Genomic DNA, 20,576 nt, shown 5'->3' with positions numbered 1-20,576 from the left:
GTTGATCTTGCCAAGTGCCCATATCAACAATGCCACCAAGCCTTTGTGTCGGAACTGCCATCTTCCAGTAATTTGCCAAAATGACCAACACAAAGGGAAAGAGGAGGGGCACCCGCTACATGTTCTCTAGGCCTTTTAGAAAACATGGAGTTGTTCCTTTGGCCTCATACATGCGAATCTACAAGAAGGGTGATATTGTAGTTATCAAGGGAATGGGCACTGTTCAAAAAGGAATGCCCCACAAGTGTCCCCATGGCAAAACCGGGAGAGTCTACAATGTTACCCAGCATGCTGTTGGCACTGTTGTAAACAAGGGCAAGATTCTTGCCAAGAGAATTAATGTGCGTATTGAGCATATTAAGCACCCTAAGAGCCGAGATAGCTTCCTGAAACGGGTGAAGGAAAATGATCAGAAAAAGAAGGAAGCCAAAGAGAAAGGGACTTGGGTTCAGCTGAAGCGCCAGCCTGCTCCACACGTCGTGAGCACCAATGGAAAGGAGCCTGAACTGTTGGAACCCATTCCCTATGAAGTCATGGCATGATAGGTGTAAAGAAAATAAAAGACCTGAACTGTTAAAAAAAAAAAAAAAAAGCCACCAATTCAGCCCTGCTGCCTGGCAATGCCCACCTTTCACATCCTCAGGGCAACAAATACTGTGCCAGTCTGCAGGACCCAAGAAACATGGGGGTAGAAACACTGAGCCTTCCAGTATTTCCAGAACTTCCATGATGTCTAAGACGAGAGTAAACAGATTTTTTTTCCTGTGCCATCACAGGACGGTCCTGCCTGCATCTCAGGATCTGGATTTCTACAGACAGAATCTACTATGTGGTCGAGCCTCAAGCAGCAAGTTTTGTGAGAAAGTGTTCCAGAATATCTGCCCATCAAAACGCCCAGGTGGAGCTCGCCTTTTCTCCACGGACAAAAAAGGGAGGAGCCGCCAGCCCTGATCTAGGCCGAGGCAAAGCCAAGGGGCAGCATCTCTGAAAGACAAGCGTTAGGAAAGGGGCATAAAGGGGAGTGAAGACCAAATATGTGGCCATGGTTAGGGTTCAGGGTCAAGGTCCGTTCGAGAAAATAAGGAAGCATCCCTGGATCTTAACTGGTGGGCAGGTTCCCAAATCTGGCTGAAAATTAGAATCACCTGGAAAACTACAGTTTCTTGGGCCTCAGACCCATTAAATCTGAATTTCTGGTTTGGAGGCACAGGAACTATTCAGGTGATTGTGATGCCTAGACTCTGATACTCATTTGGAAAAGGGTATCTTTCACCCTTTTCCAGAACACTCTTTCACCCTCCAGAACCATCTCAACGTTATTAGTTCAGCATCTTTCCAGCAGGATTCAAGGATCCAGGCTTTGGGGGAGTTGCACATCCTTAGTATGTTTACCCACTCCCTAAATCACACTGTCACAACCATCACTTTACTCCTGTTTATTTTAAATAAAAATAGAAGGCCAGCAGCCAGGATGGCAACTGGGTAAGTGAAGCCAGCCTCCCTCTCTGCCCTTGTCGCTATACATCATGACCCAACGCCGGGGCATCCAGATGATCTACTGGAGTTGTCCAGTCTCAGCAGATCTGAGCCCTTGCACACCTGTGTAGGCTCACCCTGGTAGAGCAAAGGGTTGGGGAGCATCTGGTCACCAAGGTGGCCTTTGAGGAACCGCTCCAAGGCACACAGCACTCTGATCAGATCCTTACTGCCCACCAAAAAGCAGGACACAGCAGGTCAATGCAATGCCTGGAAACCTGCCAAGCCAGCCGAGTACATCTATTTCCAGATTTCCACTTGTGGTCAAGAAATGACCTGAGCAATCTCGAGCAAAGAATGGCAAAGGAAGTTCTGTGTACCACAAGGATGACAGATCGGAGTAAGCCGGTTCCCTGAATGGACCAGCCTCCAGAGATCTCTTCCCTGACATCACCAGATGCTACTAGGTGACCTTCAGACAGCCCAGCACCAGAGCAACCCATGGCTGACCAAGGTCAGCCTTCCTGACTGCAAGGCCCAGCAGCAATCCATAGTATCCTTCACGAGAACAAGGAGACACTCAAGCCTCCCCTTCAACCTAAGGGCCCTCCACTTCAGCCATAATGCAAATTTGGAAGAGCACAGGTGAGGCAGGAAGTCTAGGAAAAGCACAAGATACTAATTTATCCCTTCTGGGGAGAAAAGCAGTCCAATATTTCTTGCAGTACCATTATATCCTGGCCTAAAACAAGACCATTCTCTGACCCAACCCTCCAAAAGATGTCACAAGAGTTGTTCAAGGCCCTGCCAAACACCCTGAACCATCACCTTCCTCATCTACATCCCCATCTCTAGCCTATCCCAGGAACACAGAACAATCCTGGATGTTGTGAAAGTCACCTTAGCCACGTTCATTCCCACTCCACATCAATCCAACAGTCCAACCAGCTCTGGACCAATGGGAGCCTCTCTGGATACATGTTCTCCTAACTACCATGTATCTCTCCTTCAGAGCACAAATCACTTATTTTTACATTGTTTTCCCACTAACCTATATGTATGGACAAGGATCATGTCAACATTTGTTTTGTCTTTTTGTTGTTGTTTAACCTCTTTTGTTTGCTTGACTTACGATCACTGTATCCCAATAGTGACTTCAAACCCTCTAGGTTCCTTCAAAATATACCCCAAATTTCATACCTCCCAGCTAAAAGATGACCAAGTCAACTCATTCCCTAACTACTCAGTCTTACCACTGGCCTCTGGAATCTAAGCATCCACTAATTGGTCCACTAATTTAGTGGACTATGAAGGACCCTGCTCAGAAGGCTAGTCTGGTACTGGTAAAGCACTGATCCAGTTGGACTCCCAAGGTCAGGTTCACCTGCAAAGGCCAAAGTCAGCATGGAAAAGTCTACCAGGTGATGAGGAGAGAAGAAGAGAGTCAAGATGTGTAATCTGAGGTTCCTAGTCGACCCTAACCAGGGTCTGACACTAACGCTCAACCTGATATTCAAAGCACCTGTACTCTGCCTGGTTTCTATCTCACCGGGAATCTGATAATTCTAGTTATGAGGCATGACATGACATAACTTCAAATTTCTGGGACTGCTTGATGCCAGAGCTGTTTCCTATTACTCTTCAGCTCCTAGAAACTTCTGGGTCCCTGACCATTCCCTGGAATTCTGCTTTCATTCCCTGCCCCAACGCCTGCTACTTTGTGTGTGCCCTAACTCCACCTAACTACGCGACGTTGATGCATCCTGCCCATGGCACTCACTAGCTCCTGGCTCTGCCCCCTCCGCACACACCCCCGCCCCCCAAAACCTGGCACATAGGAATGTCTGCTGAAGGTAACTCGACCTTACCTACCTGCTCTCCTGCCTCTCAGACTTGGCCCCTCTCTCCTTGTTCTGAGTCCAAGGCCCAACTTTCTTCCCAAGCTCATGGGAGACTCCCCTCCCTCACAAATTCCAACTCCTCCATCAACAAACCCAGACAGTCCAGGGGAGAAAAATCAATCCCCAGCTGGCCTTGAGGCTGACCAATTTGGGAAGGAAACAACTCACAATAATTATCTTTCCTTTTTGTGCAGTTTTTAAAATCACACTGCCTTTCATGCTTTAACATGACTTCACTCATGTTTTGACCTTGGAAAGCACTTCCCTATTTCTCACAGCAAATCCCACTGGGGCCGGGGCCAGAGCCAGTGCCATATCCTCAGGACCTGAACACTACTGAAGTTTCCAAGATGCTCAATGCCCAGGGGGCTCCTATGTCCAAACCCCACTCACCTCTAGTCCCACTGCCCCGCTGTCCCCCTTTCCCACCCGTTGGCAGAAGAAAGTGGATTTTTGGGATCTTTTTATAGTTCTCCCACCTACTCCACAAATTCAGTAGGAGGCAGAAAGAAGTTTCCAAGTTCTCTGAATGACACAAAGCTCTTAAAGTAGAATAAAATTAGTTGAAAAATAGAAAAATGATTTTTATCTCCTTAAAAAAAAAAAAAGGACACCTACTTTAAATGATTCACAGTGACTTCGTACTTTCTTCCACTGGAATATGCTTTCCTTCCTCCCAAAGGTGGTCGTACCCTCCTTTCTCCCCATCCAGTCCTAAAACAAGATACCTCCTCAGGATTCCTGTTCTGATTTGGGGGCCCCCGAGAAAAAAAATTTTTTTTTTAAACTGAAGTACAGTTGATTTACTAACACAACATTTTGTGTTAGTTTCAGGTGTACAGCAGTGATTCAGTTATACATATATTCTTTTGTAGATTCTTTTCCCTTTATAGGTTATTACAAACAATTGACTATAGTTCCCTGTGCTATATAGTAGGTCCTTGTTGGTTATCTATTTTATATATACTAGTGTATATATGTTAATCCTAAACTCCTAATTTATTCCTCCCAGAAACATGGGACACTTCACGAATTTGTGTCATCCTTGTGCAGGGGCCACGCTAATCTTCTCTATATCATTCCAATTTTCTCGTGCTGAAGCAAGCACGAGAAAATCTTGACAATAAACAAGTCAGGCAATATTCCTGTCCCCTGGATGGGATAAATAAGATAAGTACAGAATCAAAGTAGTTTTTGCTGGTGGCACTAAAGTTAGGTAGTCAGGGCTGGCCTCAGTTAAGAAATGCTATTTGATCTGAGCTGTCCCTGGTGAGAATACCCCAGCCATGGCAAGAGACAGGGAAAGAGTTCTGCAGGTAGAGAGAGGAGCAAACGCAGAGACTCTCGGGGGAGGAGCCTCGGAGCCACCTACAGGGGATACTCTTCCAACTCATCTCCAATACCCCAGCTTCCCACTGCAGCCTCCATCACCACCAATCAGCTCCCAGCTCAGCTGTGTGGCCCCACCAGGCCTAAAGTCAAAGCCTTTGCTCAGGCCGCTCCCTCTGCTGCCTCGGTAGCTGTTAGCTCCCTCTTGTCCCTCAAGGCCCCCGTGGTTGGGCCCAGTGCCCTTCCCCTCTATCCCACAATCATGATATATTCTGAAGCCCTTTCTTCCGTTTGGTTCCCCCAACTGACTGTGCCTTGATCGCTGGGGTCCAATCTAACTCATCCCTGTTGGTCCGGAACCTGACACATAGGTGGTACTCAGAAGAGGTACACTAACTTGAAGCACCTCACATGCACGCACAAATGAGTACATATATAAACTGGTGAAATCTGCATAAGGACTGTAGATGGCAACAGTGTCCGTTTCCTGGTTTGGATGCTGTACTAGTTATGTAAGATGCCACTACTGGGGGAGGCTGAGGGAAGGACACACAGGACCCTGTATCTTTTGGCGGTGGGGCAAATTCCTAGGAGTCTGTATTTCTAAGGTTAAAACTTCTTTTAAAACCCCAAAGATTTTACCTTTTAAATACTCTGATTTGTGGCTTCTCCTTAATAATAGCAAGATCTGGTGACACTGGGCCTCCAGGCCAACAGTTGGATGGGGCTGGGCGGTAGCTGTTCCCCCTTACATGGGCATGGCTCTCAGATTCCTCTCCCGAAACACCAAGGCCAAGTGTCAGTTGCTGTTTATCATGGTGCCTGCAGTGCTTTTTGTCTTAGAAATATTGCTCTACCAAGAGTAGGAAAATGAAAGACCAAGAGGGTCTTGTATGTCCAGAAAAAAGGGAGACGGCCACATTTTTGTGAAAGTGAAAAACACTCCTGTGAGTTTCGATTTGAAATCCCCTACCCTTCACGCATGCTACCTGCTCGGCCTGAAGCATTTGAGGTTTGGACCCTGGACTCTAACTCTTTAGGACCAAATTTTTTACTCTAAGTCAGCAAATAAATTTTAAAACCAAACCACTGGAAAAGAACACAGCTTAAGCACACAGTAACCCATTCTGCCCTAAATATTTCAGTTCTTTCATCTCACCTTTCCTGAGAACACAGGATCCTGCTCTCGGCCACCAAAAGAGAAGGTGCCCCTTATGCATGATCACATCCAGATAAATAAGCAAGATCTTGTTTTTCCACTGAAACTGCAGCTCTGTCTAGCAGGGGAGGGAAAAGGCCCTCAGGGCATGCCTTCCCCGACCCTTCCCTTCACACCACTACCATCACCACCCCACAAAAGGAACGTGCTTGGAATGCAAGTGTCCCTGAAAGGGGGTGAGGCCAAGGCACAGGACGCTGGTGAACTGCCCAGTGAACGGTTTTAGAACAGTGTTTCCAATCAGGCTACAGAGAATCACCTGGGGCTCTAGACGATGCTCCTCAGGGGACACTCTTGCAGATGGCCCAGGACTGATTCATCCTGTGGCATTTGGAAACCATTAATTTAGAAAACTGTGACCCCCCCCCTTGCTACCCTGGGCAGTCGGCCAAGACACACCTCTCCAGCCGAGAGATGCCAAAGCTGTGCAGTCCTGTAAGGCAGCCACTAGCCACACGTGGTCACTGAGCCCTTGCAGTGTGGCTGGTGTGACTTGAGATGTACTGTAAGGGGAACATACACACTGGATTTTGAAGACTTGGTATGGGAAAAAAATGTAAAATAGCTCACTGATCTTTTTAAAAATACTGATTATATATTGAAATAATATTTTAGATATACTGGGTTAAAAATATATAGTTAAAATTAATTTCATTTCTTTTTACCTTTTTAAGTGTGGCTACTAGAAAAACCTTAAATGACACATGTGGCTCACATCTATTACACAGCCACGCTTGAGGAGACACTCAGCATTCTAGGGTGGGCGTTAACAATCCTAATGGAAAAACATGAGGACGCTGGTCAGGCCTGTCACCTACCGAGTGCATGACCCTCAGCAGGCTCTTGAGCTCTGGGAAGCTCAGCTCCTCCCAGACACGGGCATGAGAACACCCAGCACGCTGGGCCGAGGGGAGCATAATTAGTAACTGGAAGAACCAGGCTGACATCTTCCCGAAGCTGGTACCCGACACCCGTGACCTTCCTCGCCCTCTTCCTTCCCTGACTGCTTGAAGTCCGTAAAATTTGAACCCAGGATCTCCTGGCATCAAATTTACTAACCACAGTGTGCAGAACTGGGCCGTGACTGCAGATGGACGGCACAGAGGGTCTCCATCCAGAGGGTACAAAGGAATCACCTGAGGAGCCCTAACCCCACCCCCCGCCCCCAACCAGGGACTCTGACTGTCCACTTGGTGTGGGACCAGGTAGGCACATTGCTCATAAGAACCTTGGAACGTTCTGGTGCCCATGGCTTAGGATTCCCTCTGAGAAACTGACATGGCTGAGGAACTGTGACCAAAACCATTAGGGCTGCCTTGGGACTTCCCCAGCCTACAGTCAGCAGGCCAACCTGAACAAGGCAGGTGTGGCTCACAGAGAGGCCAGGAGCTGACCAGGGCCCTTCCCCAGCAGAGGGCTACTTTCCTGACATCTTGTAAAGCTAGGTGGGAAATGACTGTCTGCCCTGGATGTTGTTTCAAAAGGTGGCTGACACTTCCTACCTTCACACAAGGCCCCTTAAGAGGATCTAAAAGTACAATTTCAAAGTACTTGGCAATTGGGCTGAAAAGACTAGGCTGCTTGGCACTCCCACCAGCAACATACAAGAGGGTCCAGGATAGGTCCTCTTTCCGCCCTTGCCTGGTACCCAAAACACCAACGCTTGCCTGAACTTTCTGGATGTCAGGCCAATCCTTCAGGCTCTTCTGCAGAAGTGTTTCTCCTGCTTTCCAAGGAGCCCAGAAAGAGGCCAGAACTTCCATGGACAGACCTGCAAGTTCCAGTAGCCTGTTTATCCTTCCGGGGCCTTCAACCAGTGGAAGAAGTCATCTTACCAAACACGAATGCTAGATAGGCAGAGTGCACAGATCAACCCAACCCTAGGAGGCACACCGGCAGAAGACAGAGCTTTATCTCGACCAGTCATTGCTCCTTCCCTTGGATTTAAAACCTTCTCTGTGCTAAGCCATCTCCATCTCAAACCAGTACAAAAGAGCAATTTCCTGGAGAACAAAAATTTAAATATCCTTCCCAGTATTTCTGTCAGTAAAATATGATCACGAAACTCAACCTATTCTTCCTTCTTAGGGCAAATCTGTGAAAAAATACAATGTGAACGGATCACTACATTTTCTCCACCGAGTCTGAACTGCCTCATATTTTTTTGGAAATTGGGTACAAAGTGAATAAGTACCAAATCTGAGAACTCCAATATATTTTTTATTTTTAATGCAGGAAAATGATCTGGGGTTTGTTCATAGCAATACAAACTACAAGCTGACTCTGGCGCATCAGCCCTGGGCTCCTGGACCCCAACCACAGAGTATTCTTCCAAATCACCCCCCCACACCAGAATTCTGCTTCTCGCATTCTTCTGCCCCACAGTTGGCCTCTGTCTCCCAGCTAGAACATGCCAGAGTAGCATGAACATAACTGAGTCCCCATGTAGCCCTGTCTTCACTTGGGAGCCATGTAAGCAAACAATCCAGCCCAAACATAAAACGCAAAATGTTACTGATCTCTTGAACACCAATGGGAAGGAATTAAATTCTTTTTTTTTTGCGGTACGCGGGGCCTCTCACTGTCGGGGCCTCTCCTGTTGCGGAGCACAGGCTCCAGACGCTCAGGCTCAGCGGCCATGGCTCACGGGCCCAGCCGCTCCGCGGCATGTGGGATCCTCCCAGACCAGGGCACGAACCCGTGTCCCCTGCATTGGCAGGCGGACTCTCAACGCTGCGCCACCAGGGAAGCCCAGGAATTAAATTCTTAATGCATTGGGAGCTGTCTTTAAAACCCCTGCTCCTTCTCTACCACTTGCTATCCATATAGAGAGAGCAGCTAACCCTCTAAAGGCTCTTCTCTTCATCTTCCCACTCTCCCCAACTCCCAGCTCATACACACTTTCCCTCTCCTTTCCTTTAGCCTCTGTTCCTTCTTCTCACACACAAGTATTAGGTCTTTTCAGATATAAATACAGCCCCTCCTTACCTGCATTCACATATCCACACTCACACAAACTCTGACCCGCCCTCCAGCTCATCCTCCACTCATTGCCTCTATATAGAAAAGGACCAGGAACTGAGCTAACCAAGAGAAAATTCTCCTTAAAAGGTAGGGTAACTGGGAAAGCTGAGTAATAGACAACAATTACGTTTAACAGAGAGAAGAGGAGAAAGTCTATAAACACGGTGCCATGTGGCAAAGGGATAGAGTTAAATGTCACCACTCAGATCAGACAAGATGCTCTCTATACCCAGATTATACCGCTGCTGGAGAGACAGCCCCAGCACAGCCATGAAGAAGCCAACACATCTTGGCTTCCAAGAGCTTCCGGTAACACACTGGCTGTGAATATCCATCACTACATTAATGGGATAAAGTAGTATATGGAGAGGGCTATTTCCTAGGTCTCTGTCCACAGCAGAGATTCATCCTGGTGCTTGGAGAGGTCACAATGATCTGAATATGTGGAACAGTGGGCCTAGCACCATAAAGGACTTCTGAGGTGGCTCTGCTTTGCAATGGCCTTGTTCCTTTGTTCATCACACACAGGGACAGTGAGGAGGAAGAGGGAGAAACTATGATGAGAATGACCCAGCCTCTGCTTTCAAGGAAGCAAGTACAGGCCATAAGAACCATACAAGGTAAAAACTGATGAGAAGTTCTGTCTGCTTGTGAAGGAAGTTAAGAGGAGAGATAAGGGACAGCTGCAGGGCACAAGTGAAAGAATGCCAAACTGATTCACTTCGTTATAAAGCAGAAACTAACACACCATTGTAAAGCAATTATACTCCAATAAAGATGTTTAAAAAAAGAATGCCAACCTACATGCTGGCTCTACCAAGAATGGCCTTAGGCAAGTTGCTATTCCTCTCTGAGCCTATTTCCATGCCTGTAAAATGAGAAGGCTGGCCATAGGTGATCAGCGTTCCTCTCCAGCACTGATATTCCACAGCTCTCTGATTTTAAGGATACCTGCAGTGGGGGTCATGAACAGGTGGAGAACAGAATAGAAAGGCAGACAGGAGGAGTACAAACGATCCGAAAATCTTAATTATGATGATCACTATCGCTCTATGAAAATACTCACTGTACCTTCTAAAGCTACAGTTGTCAAGCGTGGCCAGACTTACAGGTAGGTTTCTGGCCCATTAATCTTAATACCAGAACAACATGCACAGTGTACTTGGAGCAGGCCGTTTGCTTATGAAGACACATTAAGGGCAGGGCCTTCCTCCCACAGTGCTGAGACCCTTCCTCATCCTAATGAAGGCCAGAGTTCAAACTCCCTGGTTTGCAAATGAGCAGAGAGACTCGGAGAGCCTGAATGACCCCCCAAGTCACACAGCTTGGACGGGCAGGACCAGGGGGGAAGCCCAGATTGTCTGACTCCCCACCTACTGATAAATGCAGATGAGATAACTGTGTGGGAGCCCTGCAAAGCTTGGACACTTAGAAACTCCACGCAGATGCACCTAACTGGTCCAAAAGGATGGGGGAGGATTCTGTAAAAGGGGAGCCAAGAGCAGCCTCCCCTTCCTCCACCACCTTGACAAGCAGGTTCATCACCAGCTCTGGGGGTTGGTATCTACCTAATACCCCGTTACATGTACACGTTCCCATCTTTAAGCAATGCAGGTGGTGTCCAGTACTCTAGAACTGAGGTACTCCAGGTCCTGGGGTGCAACTGAAATCCTATGTAAAGACCCAACCACTTTCTAAATGCATATCCACAGGGAAGTCATTAAACATCTCAGGGCTTCAGTTTCCTCATTTGTAGAATAGGGATGACAACACTCCACACCTCATAGGATTATGAGGAAGATTAAAAGAGGTAATACATGTAAGTGCTTAGCACAATGCCTACAACATAAATGTTATTATCACTGCACTTTTTCTGGGGAAGAGTCCAGACACCTGGGATGCACGGGCTCGGCCGCAGTGCCAGAAGCCCTCCTCCTGCACCCTGATGGGCCCGGATAGAGTGTGTTTATTCCTGAATGTGTGGCAATTGGAGCTGGGATCTGGTTCTGTCCTTTTTAATTTCCCACTGTTAGGGTGGGGTCTTAAGGGATCCAAGGAGGCATTTCTCAGCCACAGAAATGCCTATTTAGTGCCTCCAGTGCAATTCACCAGAGTTCTTTTTCTCCTGCTCTCCAGCAGAGAAAGCCTCAAACCCCTTCCTTCTGGAACAGTGAGGATGCTAGAGGAGGTGCTTCCCTTCCCACAGGATGACCTCAGTTCCATTCCAAGGATAGCATGTGGAACGTGGTCTACGTTAACTTTTATTGGGTCATAGATCCCTTTGAGAATCTAATGAAAACTTTGTGGATTCTTCCCCTACTGGGGAACTGTGAAGAGAGAATCAACTAATTCCAGGTACACAACAAGGTGATGTGTTGGGATGTGAAGAAGATCCGAAGCTGAGGTCTTGGTCTGTAAAGCAAGGATTAAAGAAGAAAGAGATTAAAGGAAGGTGTAAGAGATGGGAAGCAACTCAAGTCCTGGCTTTGCTGTTCTTTGGCCTCATGACCTTGGACAAATTACTCAACCTCTGAGTCTCAGCTTCCCCATCAGTAAAATGCGGGGGCTAATTAACAGTCCTTGCTTCACAGAGGAAGAATTATGAGGGTCAAATGAGATCATCTATGTAGACATTTAACATGTATCCGGTACACCTTAAGCACGAACTCAACTGATACCAACTATTATTACCATGATGAGGATGATGAAGGATGAGGCAGAAAAAGGTTAGCACAGCCATGAAGCCTTACTGTACTACTGGTTTTGTGGTTTTTTAGATGTTGCATTTAAAAACAAAATCAAGGCAGGTTTGTTGGGGAGAAATACCAGTGCCAGAGGGAATACACGTCTTGAGCCCAAAATACAGAAGAGCTCTAACTGCAGAACCCCAACCTTGGGTCCTCAGCTCAGAAAGTCCCACCTTAGGTAGCAATGAAGGTGGAGAACATAGATGAGTGCCTAACGAAGGGCCAACTCAAATATTACATGTCTCTACCCTCCGCTGGAACAGCACCAACTCCATAAAGTAACCCAGTAACTCTCCAATAGGCAGTTAGTCTTTGACTGATCAACAATGGAGGAATTACTATTTAACAAATACAATGTTGGGTTAGATGAAATCTTTCAAAGCAAGGGGCATTTAGAAGAAAAATAAATACATATAAAAATAAAAGAGGCATTTTTGATGGTAAAAAAGACTGCCAATAACAGTTCCCATGGCAGCCCTGGCTCCCAACATCCCTATGTTCCAATCCGTTATCCCCTCCTGTATCCTCCACCTTGTAACCTCATTGGCAGATTAAGAATAAGTTTGGAAGCAGCCATGCTTTCCCAAATAATTTCCTCTAATATAAAAGTAATACATGTTCGTCATATAAAGCTGGGAAAACAAAGGAAATCTCAAAGGAAATGATAATCCAACCATGTTGATTTATTGCTGCCAGTTGCTCTAAGTCAAATAATTTTTATTTATTTAAAGAATTATGTCACATGGCTTTCCTAAAATGGCCAGCATTCCTGAAGATTCAGTAAAAGCAGTAAGAATCAAGAAAAGTTTAGAACTGGTTGACAAAAGGGAGACAAGTGCACGTGCACACACGCACACACGCGTGTGCAGGGCTTGCCTCTCAGAGGCCTCTTGAACGCACAATACAGGATGGTCACTATGGCCACCCCTGAGCTAAGAAATTTAAACTTAGAGGATCAAAAAAGAACTCCACCCATTAAAACAATGCTGTTTAAGTATCAAAAAGTCTAGCATTTCAAAAGAGTGTTTTAAGTACACATTTTAAAAAACCCAAAGCCTACGATGTGTTCCTTGGCACGAATCTGGGTCAGTTCCTGGTGGGGCTCCAGGGTAGAATTTCAAAAGAGATGTAATTATTCCCCATGTCACTGATACCATTCTATCAGATGCAAATAAATCAAAATCATAACGATAAAGAAAAACAAAACTGAACCTCTCTGGCAACACGCTCGGTGCTTAGAAAACATGAGTTTTTACCAGCATCTTTTATGGCTGCCTCTTAAAACCATTTTCGATACCACTTAGGCCAGAAAAACAGGAAGAATAATTTGTTGACTAGTTTCAAGGCTGTCCTCATCTGTTTAGTGGAGGGGCATCCCAGACAAGGATGTCCGTTCAGCAGGAAAGAACTTTCCAAGAGATGAGCACCCATCACTGGAAAAGGGTGGCTCCTTCAGTGAGAGTCTCACTGCCGGAGGTATGCAAGCAGAGTTATACAAACCATGTGGCTTCCAAGGTCCCTCACAACTTTAAAATTCAGCCTTCATTTCAGAAGGTGCTGCCCTGTTGCCTTCCCTCATTCCTCATTAACGAGAAAGATGGCAAGATCACTGGCATGAGTTCTCCAGAACTCAGAAGGGCCACAGATAGAGGCAAAGGGCAAGAGATGGGAGTCACTCCTGAGCCCGGAGGAGACAGGTAAGCCCAGAAGCATGTCCTCTAGGAATGGACAAAGAATTCAGAGATGTCTGTGGGTGGCTCTGGAAACAAAGTGGAATGCTGAGACTCAGAGTAGAGTCCACATGCCCTATCCTGAGACTGGACTGCAGCAGCTTTTCTGGAAAAGGTGGCACTTTTAGGATTTAATATAGATCCCTCTGGGTCCCCAAGACACAGGCAGCTCTGCCACTTTCCCACAAACCCTGGACATCACTGGTCAAATATAAGCAGAAGCCATCTCCTTAAGAGCGTCCTGGAGCTGAGAGGTCAAGAAAGGGGCCTCCTAGGACCCCCAAGATAACCAAGTCCAGCAAACAATGGCCTGCAATTAACTGGGACAGTGTACTTTTTCTACATTCTACGATAGAGGCAAAGGACAACAAAATAAGTTGACATTTGGTCCCAAAAAACCATATCCAGAAGACGTCCTAATTCAATCCAGCTTCTAACGGGCCCTTGGTTATGGTTGGTCCACAGAGCTGGTAACAACACACGGTCTAATTCAAACCTACAGCTTAGAATTTTGGACAGACTTTAAAGTCTTATTGGCAAGATCACAAAAGACCAAAAGATGTGCATGTTATTCCACGTAGGGACCCCCATGTCCCTCTAGGATAAGGCATGACACTCCTGACTTCTGCAGAAGACAGGATTTTTCTTCCTCCAAAGATAAGGGGGTTGGGGCACAGCGCATGGGGAGGGGGAGGAGAGCAAAATCCTCAGGAGGAGCCAATAGATAATACCCCAGAGTAGCAAAACATGCAAGCTATTGAAAAACGTGTAAGTAAACACCAAAAGAATCAGCTATGATTTTTAAGTGACTGCCACAGGGGATGGCAGGTAGGGGGAAGGGAGGCAGGAGAGGGTGTTCCTGGAGAACTGTTTGATTCTTGAAACTATATGCATGTGTAAATTTGATAAAAACTACAAATTGGAGCAGATGGAGTTCGGAAAAACGATATACACACTGGGGATGCTGCTGCCGCCACCCCTCCCCCCAGCAACCTGCACGGAAGCGAAGTTGCCCAGGCTTGTTGGGGCAACCTTCTTAACACGAACGGTGGTGTGACACGTGAACCATGGTTCCCACTCTGCTGCGAGCAGATGGCATGCCAGTTAGCTCTGGAAGCTCGACTGCCAGCAGAGCCAGCTGTTTTCTCTTTTTCCTTTGCAAGTCCAGAAAAGTTTATTGGTGTTGTTACCTTTTCAGAACATTGTCAATAATTAGCCTTACTACATAACTCTCTGCAGTACGGACTAGCATTCTGGGAAAGTCGAGAAAATTTCCCCAACATTGCTGATTTCATACAGCATTACATTCAGTCTTCACGTCTCCAGAGGCTCCTCTTGGCTGTGAGAATTTCTCATACTTCCCTCATTTTTGATGACCTCGACAATGTTGAGGAGCACTGCCCTGTTCTAAAGCCTCAGAGTCCTCTGCTTCAGCTGGGAGACAGGGAAAGGGACAGTGGAGCAGCCACTTCACATTCATGAAAACCCCAGCTTAGAGGAGCTGTCCATCCTTTTGTATTTCTGGTATGGAGCGATGGAGATCTCCTCTAGCACCCAGTGCTAAGGCAACATTTCCAATTTGAATATTCCATTGGTCAGGCTGCTGCAGGCGGCCCAGCTTTAGGAAGACCAGCTGGGTGGCTGATAAAGTCTTGGTGCTCCAGCCGGGTGTCAGGCCTGTGCCTCTGAGGTGGGAGAACAGAGTTCAAGACATTGATATTTTGTGGGGCCAGGAGGTCTCTGGTGGACCAAACAGCAAAAGCTGTCTCAGAGATCGCCATCTCAATGCTAAGACCCAGCTGCACTCAATGATCAGCAAGCTACAGTGCTGGACACCCTATGCCAAACAACTAGCAAGAGAGGAACACAACCCCACCCATTAGCAGAGAGGCTGCCTAAAATCATAAGGTCACACACACCCCAAAATACACCACCAGACGGAGTCCTGCCCACCAGAAAAACAAGATCCAGCCTCATCCACCAGAACACAGGCACCACCAGTCCTCTCCACCAGGAAGCCTACACAACCCACTGAACAAACCTTACCCACGAGGGGCAGACACCAAAAACAACGGGAACTACGAACGTGCAGCCTGCAGAAAGGAGACCTCAAACACAGTAAGTTAAGCAAAATGAGAAGACAAAGAAATACACAGCAGATGAAGTAGCAAAGTAAAAACCCACCAGACCAAACAAATGAAGAGGAAACAGGCAGTCTACCTGAAAAAGAATTGAGATTAATGATAGTAAAGTGATCCAAAATCTCGGAAACAGAACGGAGAAAACACAAGAAACGTTTAACAAGGACCTAGAAGAACTAAAGGGCAAACAAACAACGCTGAACAACACAATAAATGAAATTTTAAATTCTCTAGAAGAAATCAATAGCAGAATAGCTGAGGCAGAAGAACGGATAAGTGACCTGGAAGATAAAATAGTGGAAATAACTACTGCACAGCAGAATAAAGAAAACAGAATGAAAAGAACTGAGGACAGTCTCAGAGACCTCTGGGACAACATTAAATGCACCAACATTCGAATTAAAGGGGTCCCAGAAGAAGAAGAGAAAAAGAAAGGGACTGAGAAAATATTTGAAGAGATTATAGCTGAAAACTTCCCTAATATGGGAAAAGAAATAGTCAAGTCCAAGAAGCACAGAGAGTCTCATACAGGATAAATCCAAGGAGGAACAGGCCAAGACATATATTAATCAAACTATCAAAAATTAAAGACAAAGAAAAAATATTAAAAGCAGCAAGGGAAAAACAACAAATAAAATACAAGGGAATCCCCATAAGGTTAACAGCTGATCTTTCAGCAGAAACTCTGCAAGCCAGAAGGGTGTGGCAGGACATACTTAAACTGATGAATGGGGAAAACCTACAACCAAGATTACTCTACCCAGCAAGGATCTCATTCAGATTTGATGGAGAAATTAAAACCTTTACAGACAAACAAAAGCTAAGAGAATTCAGCACCACCAAACCAGCTTTACAACAAATGCTAAAGGAACTTCTCTAGGCAGGAAACACAAGAGAAGGAAAAGGTCTACAATAAAAAACCCAAAACAATTAAGAAAATGGGAATAGGAGCACACATACCCATAACTACCTTAAATGTAAATGCTCCAACCAAAAGACATAGACTAGCTGATTGGATACAAAAACAAGACACATATATATGCTGTCTACAAGAGACCAACTTCAGACCTAGGGACACATACAGACTGAAAGTGAGGGGATGGAAAAAGATATTCCATGCAAATGGAAATCAAAAGAAAGCTGGAGTAGCAATTCCTATATCAGACAAAAAGGACTTTCAAATAAAGACTATTACAAGAGACAAAGAAGGACACTACATAATGATCAAGGGATCAATCCAACAAGAAGATATAACAATTGTAAATAATTATGCACCCAACATAGGAGCACCTCAATACATAAGGCAAATGCTAACAGCCATAAAAGGGGAAATTGACAGTAAAACAATCATAGTAGGGGACGTTAACACCCCGTTTCACCAATGGACAGATCAACCAAAATGAAAATAAATAAGGAAACACAAGCTTTAAATGATACATTAAACAAGATGGACTTAACTGATATTTACAGGACATTCCATCCAAAAACAATAGAATACACATTCTTCTCAAGTGCTCATGGAACATTCTCCAGGATAGATCATATGTCGGGTCACAAATCAAGCCTTGGTAAATTTAAGAAAACTGAAATCGTATCAAGTATCTTTTCCAACCACAGTGCTATGAGAGTAGGTATCAATTACAGGAATAAATCTGTAAAAAATACAAGCACATGAAGGCTAAACAATACACTACTAAATAACCAAGAGATCACTGAAGAAATCAAAGAGGAAATCAAAAAATACCTAGAAACAAATGACAATGAAAATATAACGACCCAAAACTTACGGGATGCAGCAGAAGCAGTTCTAAGAGGGAGGTTTATAGCAATATAATCCTACCTCATGAAACAAGAAACATCTCAAATAAACAATCTAACCTTACGTCTAAAGCAATTAGAGAAAGAAAAAAAAAACCCCAAAGTTAGCAGAAGGAAAGAAATCATAAAGATCAGATCAGAAATAAATGAAAAAGAAATGAAGGAAACAATAGCTAAGATCAGTAAAACTAAAAGATGGACTTCCCTGGTGGCGCAGTGGTTAAGAATCCGCCTCCCAATGCAGGGGACACAGGTTCCAGCCCTGGTCCGGGAAGATCCCACATGCTGCGGAGCAACAAAGCCCGTGCACCACAACTACTGAGCCTGCGCTCTAGAGCCCATAAGTCACAACTAGTGAAGCCCACACACCTACAGCCCATGCTCCACAACAAGAGAAGCCACCACAATGAGAAACCTGCACACCACAATGAAGAGTAGCCCCCGCTCACCGCAACTACAGAAAGCCTGCACACAGCAATGAAGACCCAACACAGCCAAAAGTAAATTAAAAAAAAAAATCTTCCAACAAACAAAAGCCCAGGACCAGATGGTTTCACAGGAGAATTCTATCAAACATTTAGAGAAGAGCTAACATCTATCCTTCTCAAACTCTTCCAAAATATAGCAGAGGGAGGAACACTCCCAAACTCATTCTACGAGACCACCATCACCCTGATACCAAAACCAGACAAAGATGTCACAAAAAAAGAAAACTACTGACCAACATCACTGATGAACATAGATGCAAAAATCCTCAACAAAATACTAGCAAACAGAATCCAACAGCACATGAAAAGGATCATACACCATGATCAAGTGGGGTTTAACCCAGGAATGCGAGAATTCTTCAATATGTGCAAATCAATGAAATAAACCATATTAACAAACTGAAGGAGAAAAACCATATGATCATACCGATAGATGCAGAAAAAGCTTTTGACAAAATTCAACACCCATTTATGATAAAAACTCTCCAGAAGGTAGGCACAGAGGAAACTTACCTCAACACAATAAAGGCCATATATGACAAACCCACAGCCAACACTGTGCTCAATGGTGAAAAACTAAAACCATTTCCACTAAGATCAGGAAAAAGACAAGGTTGCCCACTCTCACCACTATTATTCAACATACTTTTGGAATTTTTAGCCACAGCAATCAGAGAAAAAAAGGAAATAAAAGGAATCCAAATCGGAAAAGAAGAAATAAAACTGTCACTGTATGCAGATGACATGATACTATACAGAGAGAATTCCAAAGATGCTACCAGAAAACTACTAGAGCTAATCAATGAATTTGGTAAAGTAGCAGGATATAAAATTAATGCACAGAAATCTCCTGCATTCCTATACGCTAATGATGAAAAACCTGAAAGAGAAATTAAGGAAACACCCCCATTTACCACTGCAACAAAAAGAATAAAATACCTAGGAATAAACCTACCTAAGGAGACAAAAGACCTGTATGCAGAAAACTATAAGACACTGATGAAAGAAATTAAAGATGATATAAACAGTTGGAGTGATACACCATGTTCTTAGATTGGAAGAATCAACACTGTGAAAATGACTATACTACCCAAAGCAATCTACAGATTCAATGCAATCCCTATCAAACTACCAATGGCATTTTTCACAGAACTAGAACAAAAAATTTCACAATTTGTATAGAAACACAAAAGACCACGAGCAGCCAAAGCAATCTTGATAAAGAAAAATGGAGCTGGAGGAATCAGGCTCCCTGACTGCAGACTATACTACAAAGCCACAATAATCAAGACAGTATGGTAATGGCACAAAAACAGAAATATAGATCAATGGAACAGGATAGAAAGCCCAGAGATAAACCCACGTACATATGGTCATCTTATTTTTGATAAAGGAGGCAAGAATATACAACGGAGAAAAGACAGTCTCTTCAATAAGTGGTGCTGGGAAAACTGGACAGCTACATGTAAAAGAATGAAATTAGAGCACTCCCTAACACCGTACACAAAAATAAACTCAAAGTGGATCAAAGACCTAAATTTAAGGCCAGACACTATAAAACTCTTAGAGGAAGGAAAACATAGGCAGAACACTCTATGACATAAATCACAGCAAGATCCTTTTTGACCCACCTCCTAGAGAAATGGATATAAAAACAAAAATAAACAAATGGGACCTAATGAAACTTCAAAGCTTTTGCACAGCAAAGGAAACCATAAACAAGACGAAAAGACAACTCTCAGAATGGGAGAAAATATTTGCAAATGAATCAAGTGACAACGGATTAATCTCCAAAATATACAGGCAGCTCATGCAGCTCAATATCAAAAAAACAAACAACCCAATCCAAAAATGGGCAGAAGATCTAAATAGATACTTCTCCAAAGAAGATATACAGATTGCCAACAAACACATGAAAGAATGCTCAACATCACTAATCATTAGAGAAATGCAAATCAAAACTACAGTCAGGTATCACCTCACACCAGTCAGAATGGCCATCATGAAAAAATCTACAAACAATAAATGCTGGAGAGGGTGTGGAGAAAAGGTAACCCTCTTGAACTGTTGGTGGGAATGTAAATTGATACAGCCACTATGGAGAACAGTATGGAAGTTCCTTAAAAAACTAAAAACAGAACTACCATACGACCCAGCAATCCCACTACTGGGCATATACCCTCAGAAAACCATCATTCAAAAAGAGTCATGTGGGGCTTCCCTGGTGGCACAGTGGTTGAGAGTCCGCCTGCCGATGCAGGGAACATGGGTTCGTGCCCCGGTCTGGGAAGACCCCACATGCCGCGGAACGGCTAGGCCCGTGAGCCATGGCCACTGAGCCTGCGCGTCCGGAGCCTGTGCTCCGCAATGGGAGAGGTCACAACAGTGAGAGGCCTGCGTACCGCCAAAAAAAAAAAGAAAAGAGTCACGTACCACAATGTTCATTGCAGCTCTACTTACAATAGCCAGGACATGGAAGCAACCTAAGTGTCCATCGACAGATGAATGGATAAAGAAGATGTGGCACATATATACAACGGAATATTACTCAGCCATAAAAAGAAACGAAACTGAGTTATTTGTAGTGAGGTAGATGGACCTAGAGACTGTCATACAGAGTGAATTAAGTCAGAAGGAGAAAAACAAATACCGTATGCTAACACATACATATGGAATCTTAAAAAACAAAAGGTTCTGAAGAAC

General features: G+C 44.7%; 2 protein-coding genes across 16 annotated transcripts in view; one reads left to right on the top strand and one right to left on the bottom strand.

The window, feature by feature from the left end:
• Nucleotides 1–20,576, bottom strand: part of SORBS1 (sorbin and SH3 domain containing 1) — a 238,976-nt gene that overhangs the window by 171,970 nt on the left and 46,430 nt on the right. The window lies entirely within an intron of this gene.
• Nucleotides 23–2,223, top strand: LOC307174928 (large ribosomal subunit protein eL21-like). The gene has a single exon (XM_079899526.1). The coding sequence runs from the start codon at nt 81–83 to the stop codon at nt 540–542; it is 462 nt and encodes a 153-aa protein (XP_079755652.1). The 5' UTR covers nt 23–80; the 3' UTR covers nt 543–2,223.

Source organism: Stenella coeruleoalba (assembly GCF_951394435.1).
Source record: "Stenella coeruleoalba genome assembly, chromosome: 16".
Classification (NCBI taxonomy): Eukaryota; Metazoa; Chordata; class Mammalia; order Artiodactyla; family Delphinidae; genus Stenella; species Stenella coeruleoalba.
This window is presented reverse-complemented; position numbering and strand designations above follow the sequence as displayed.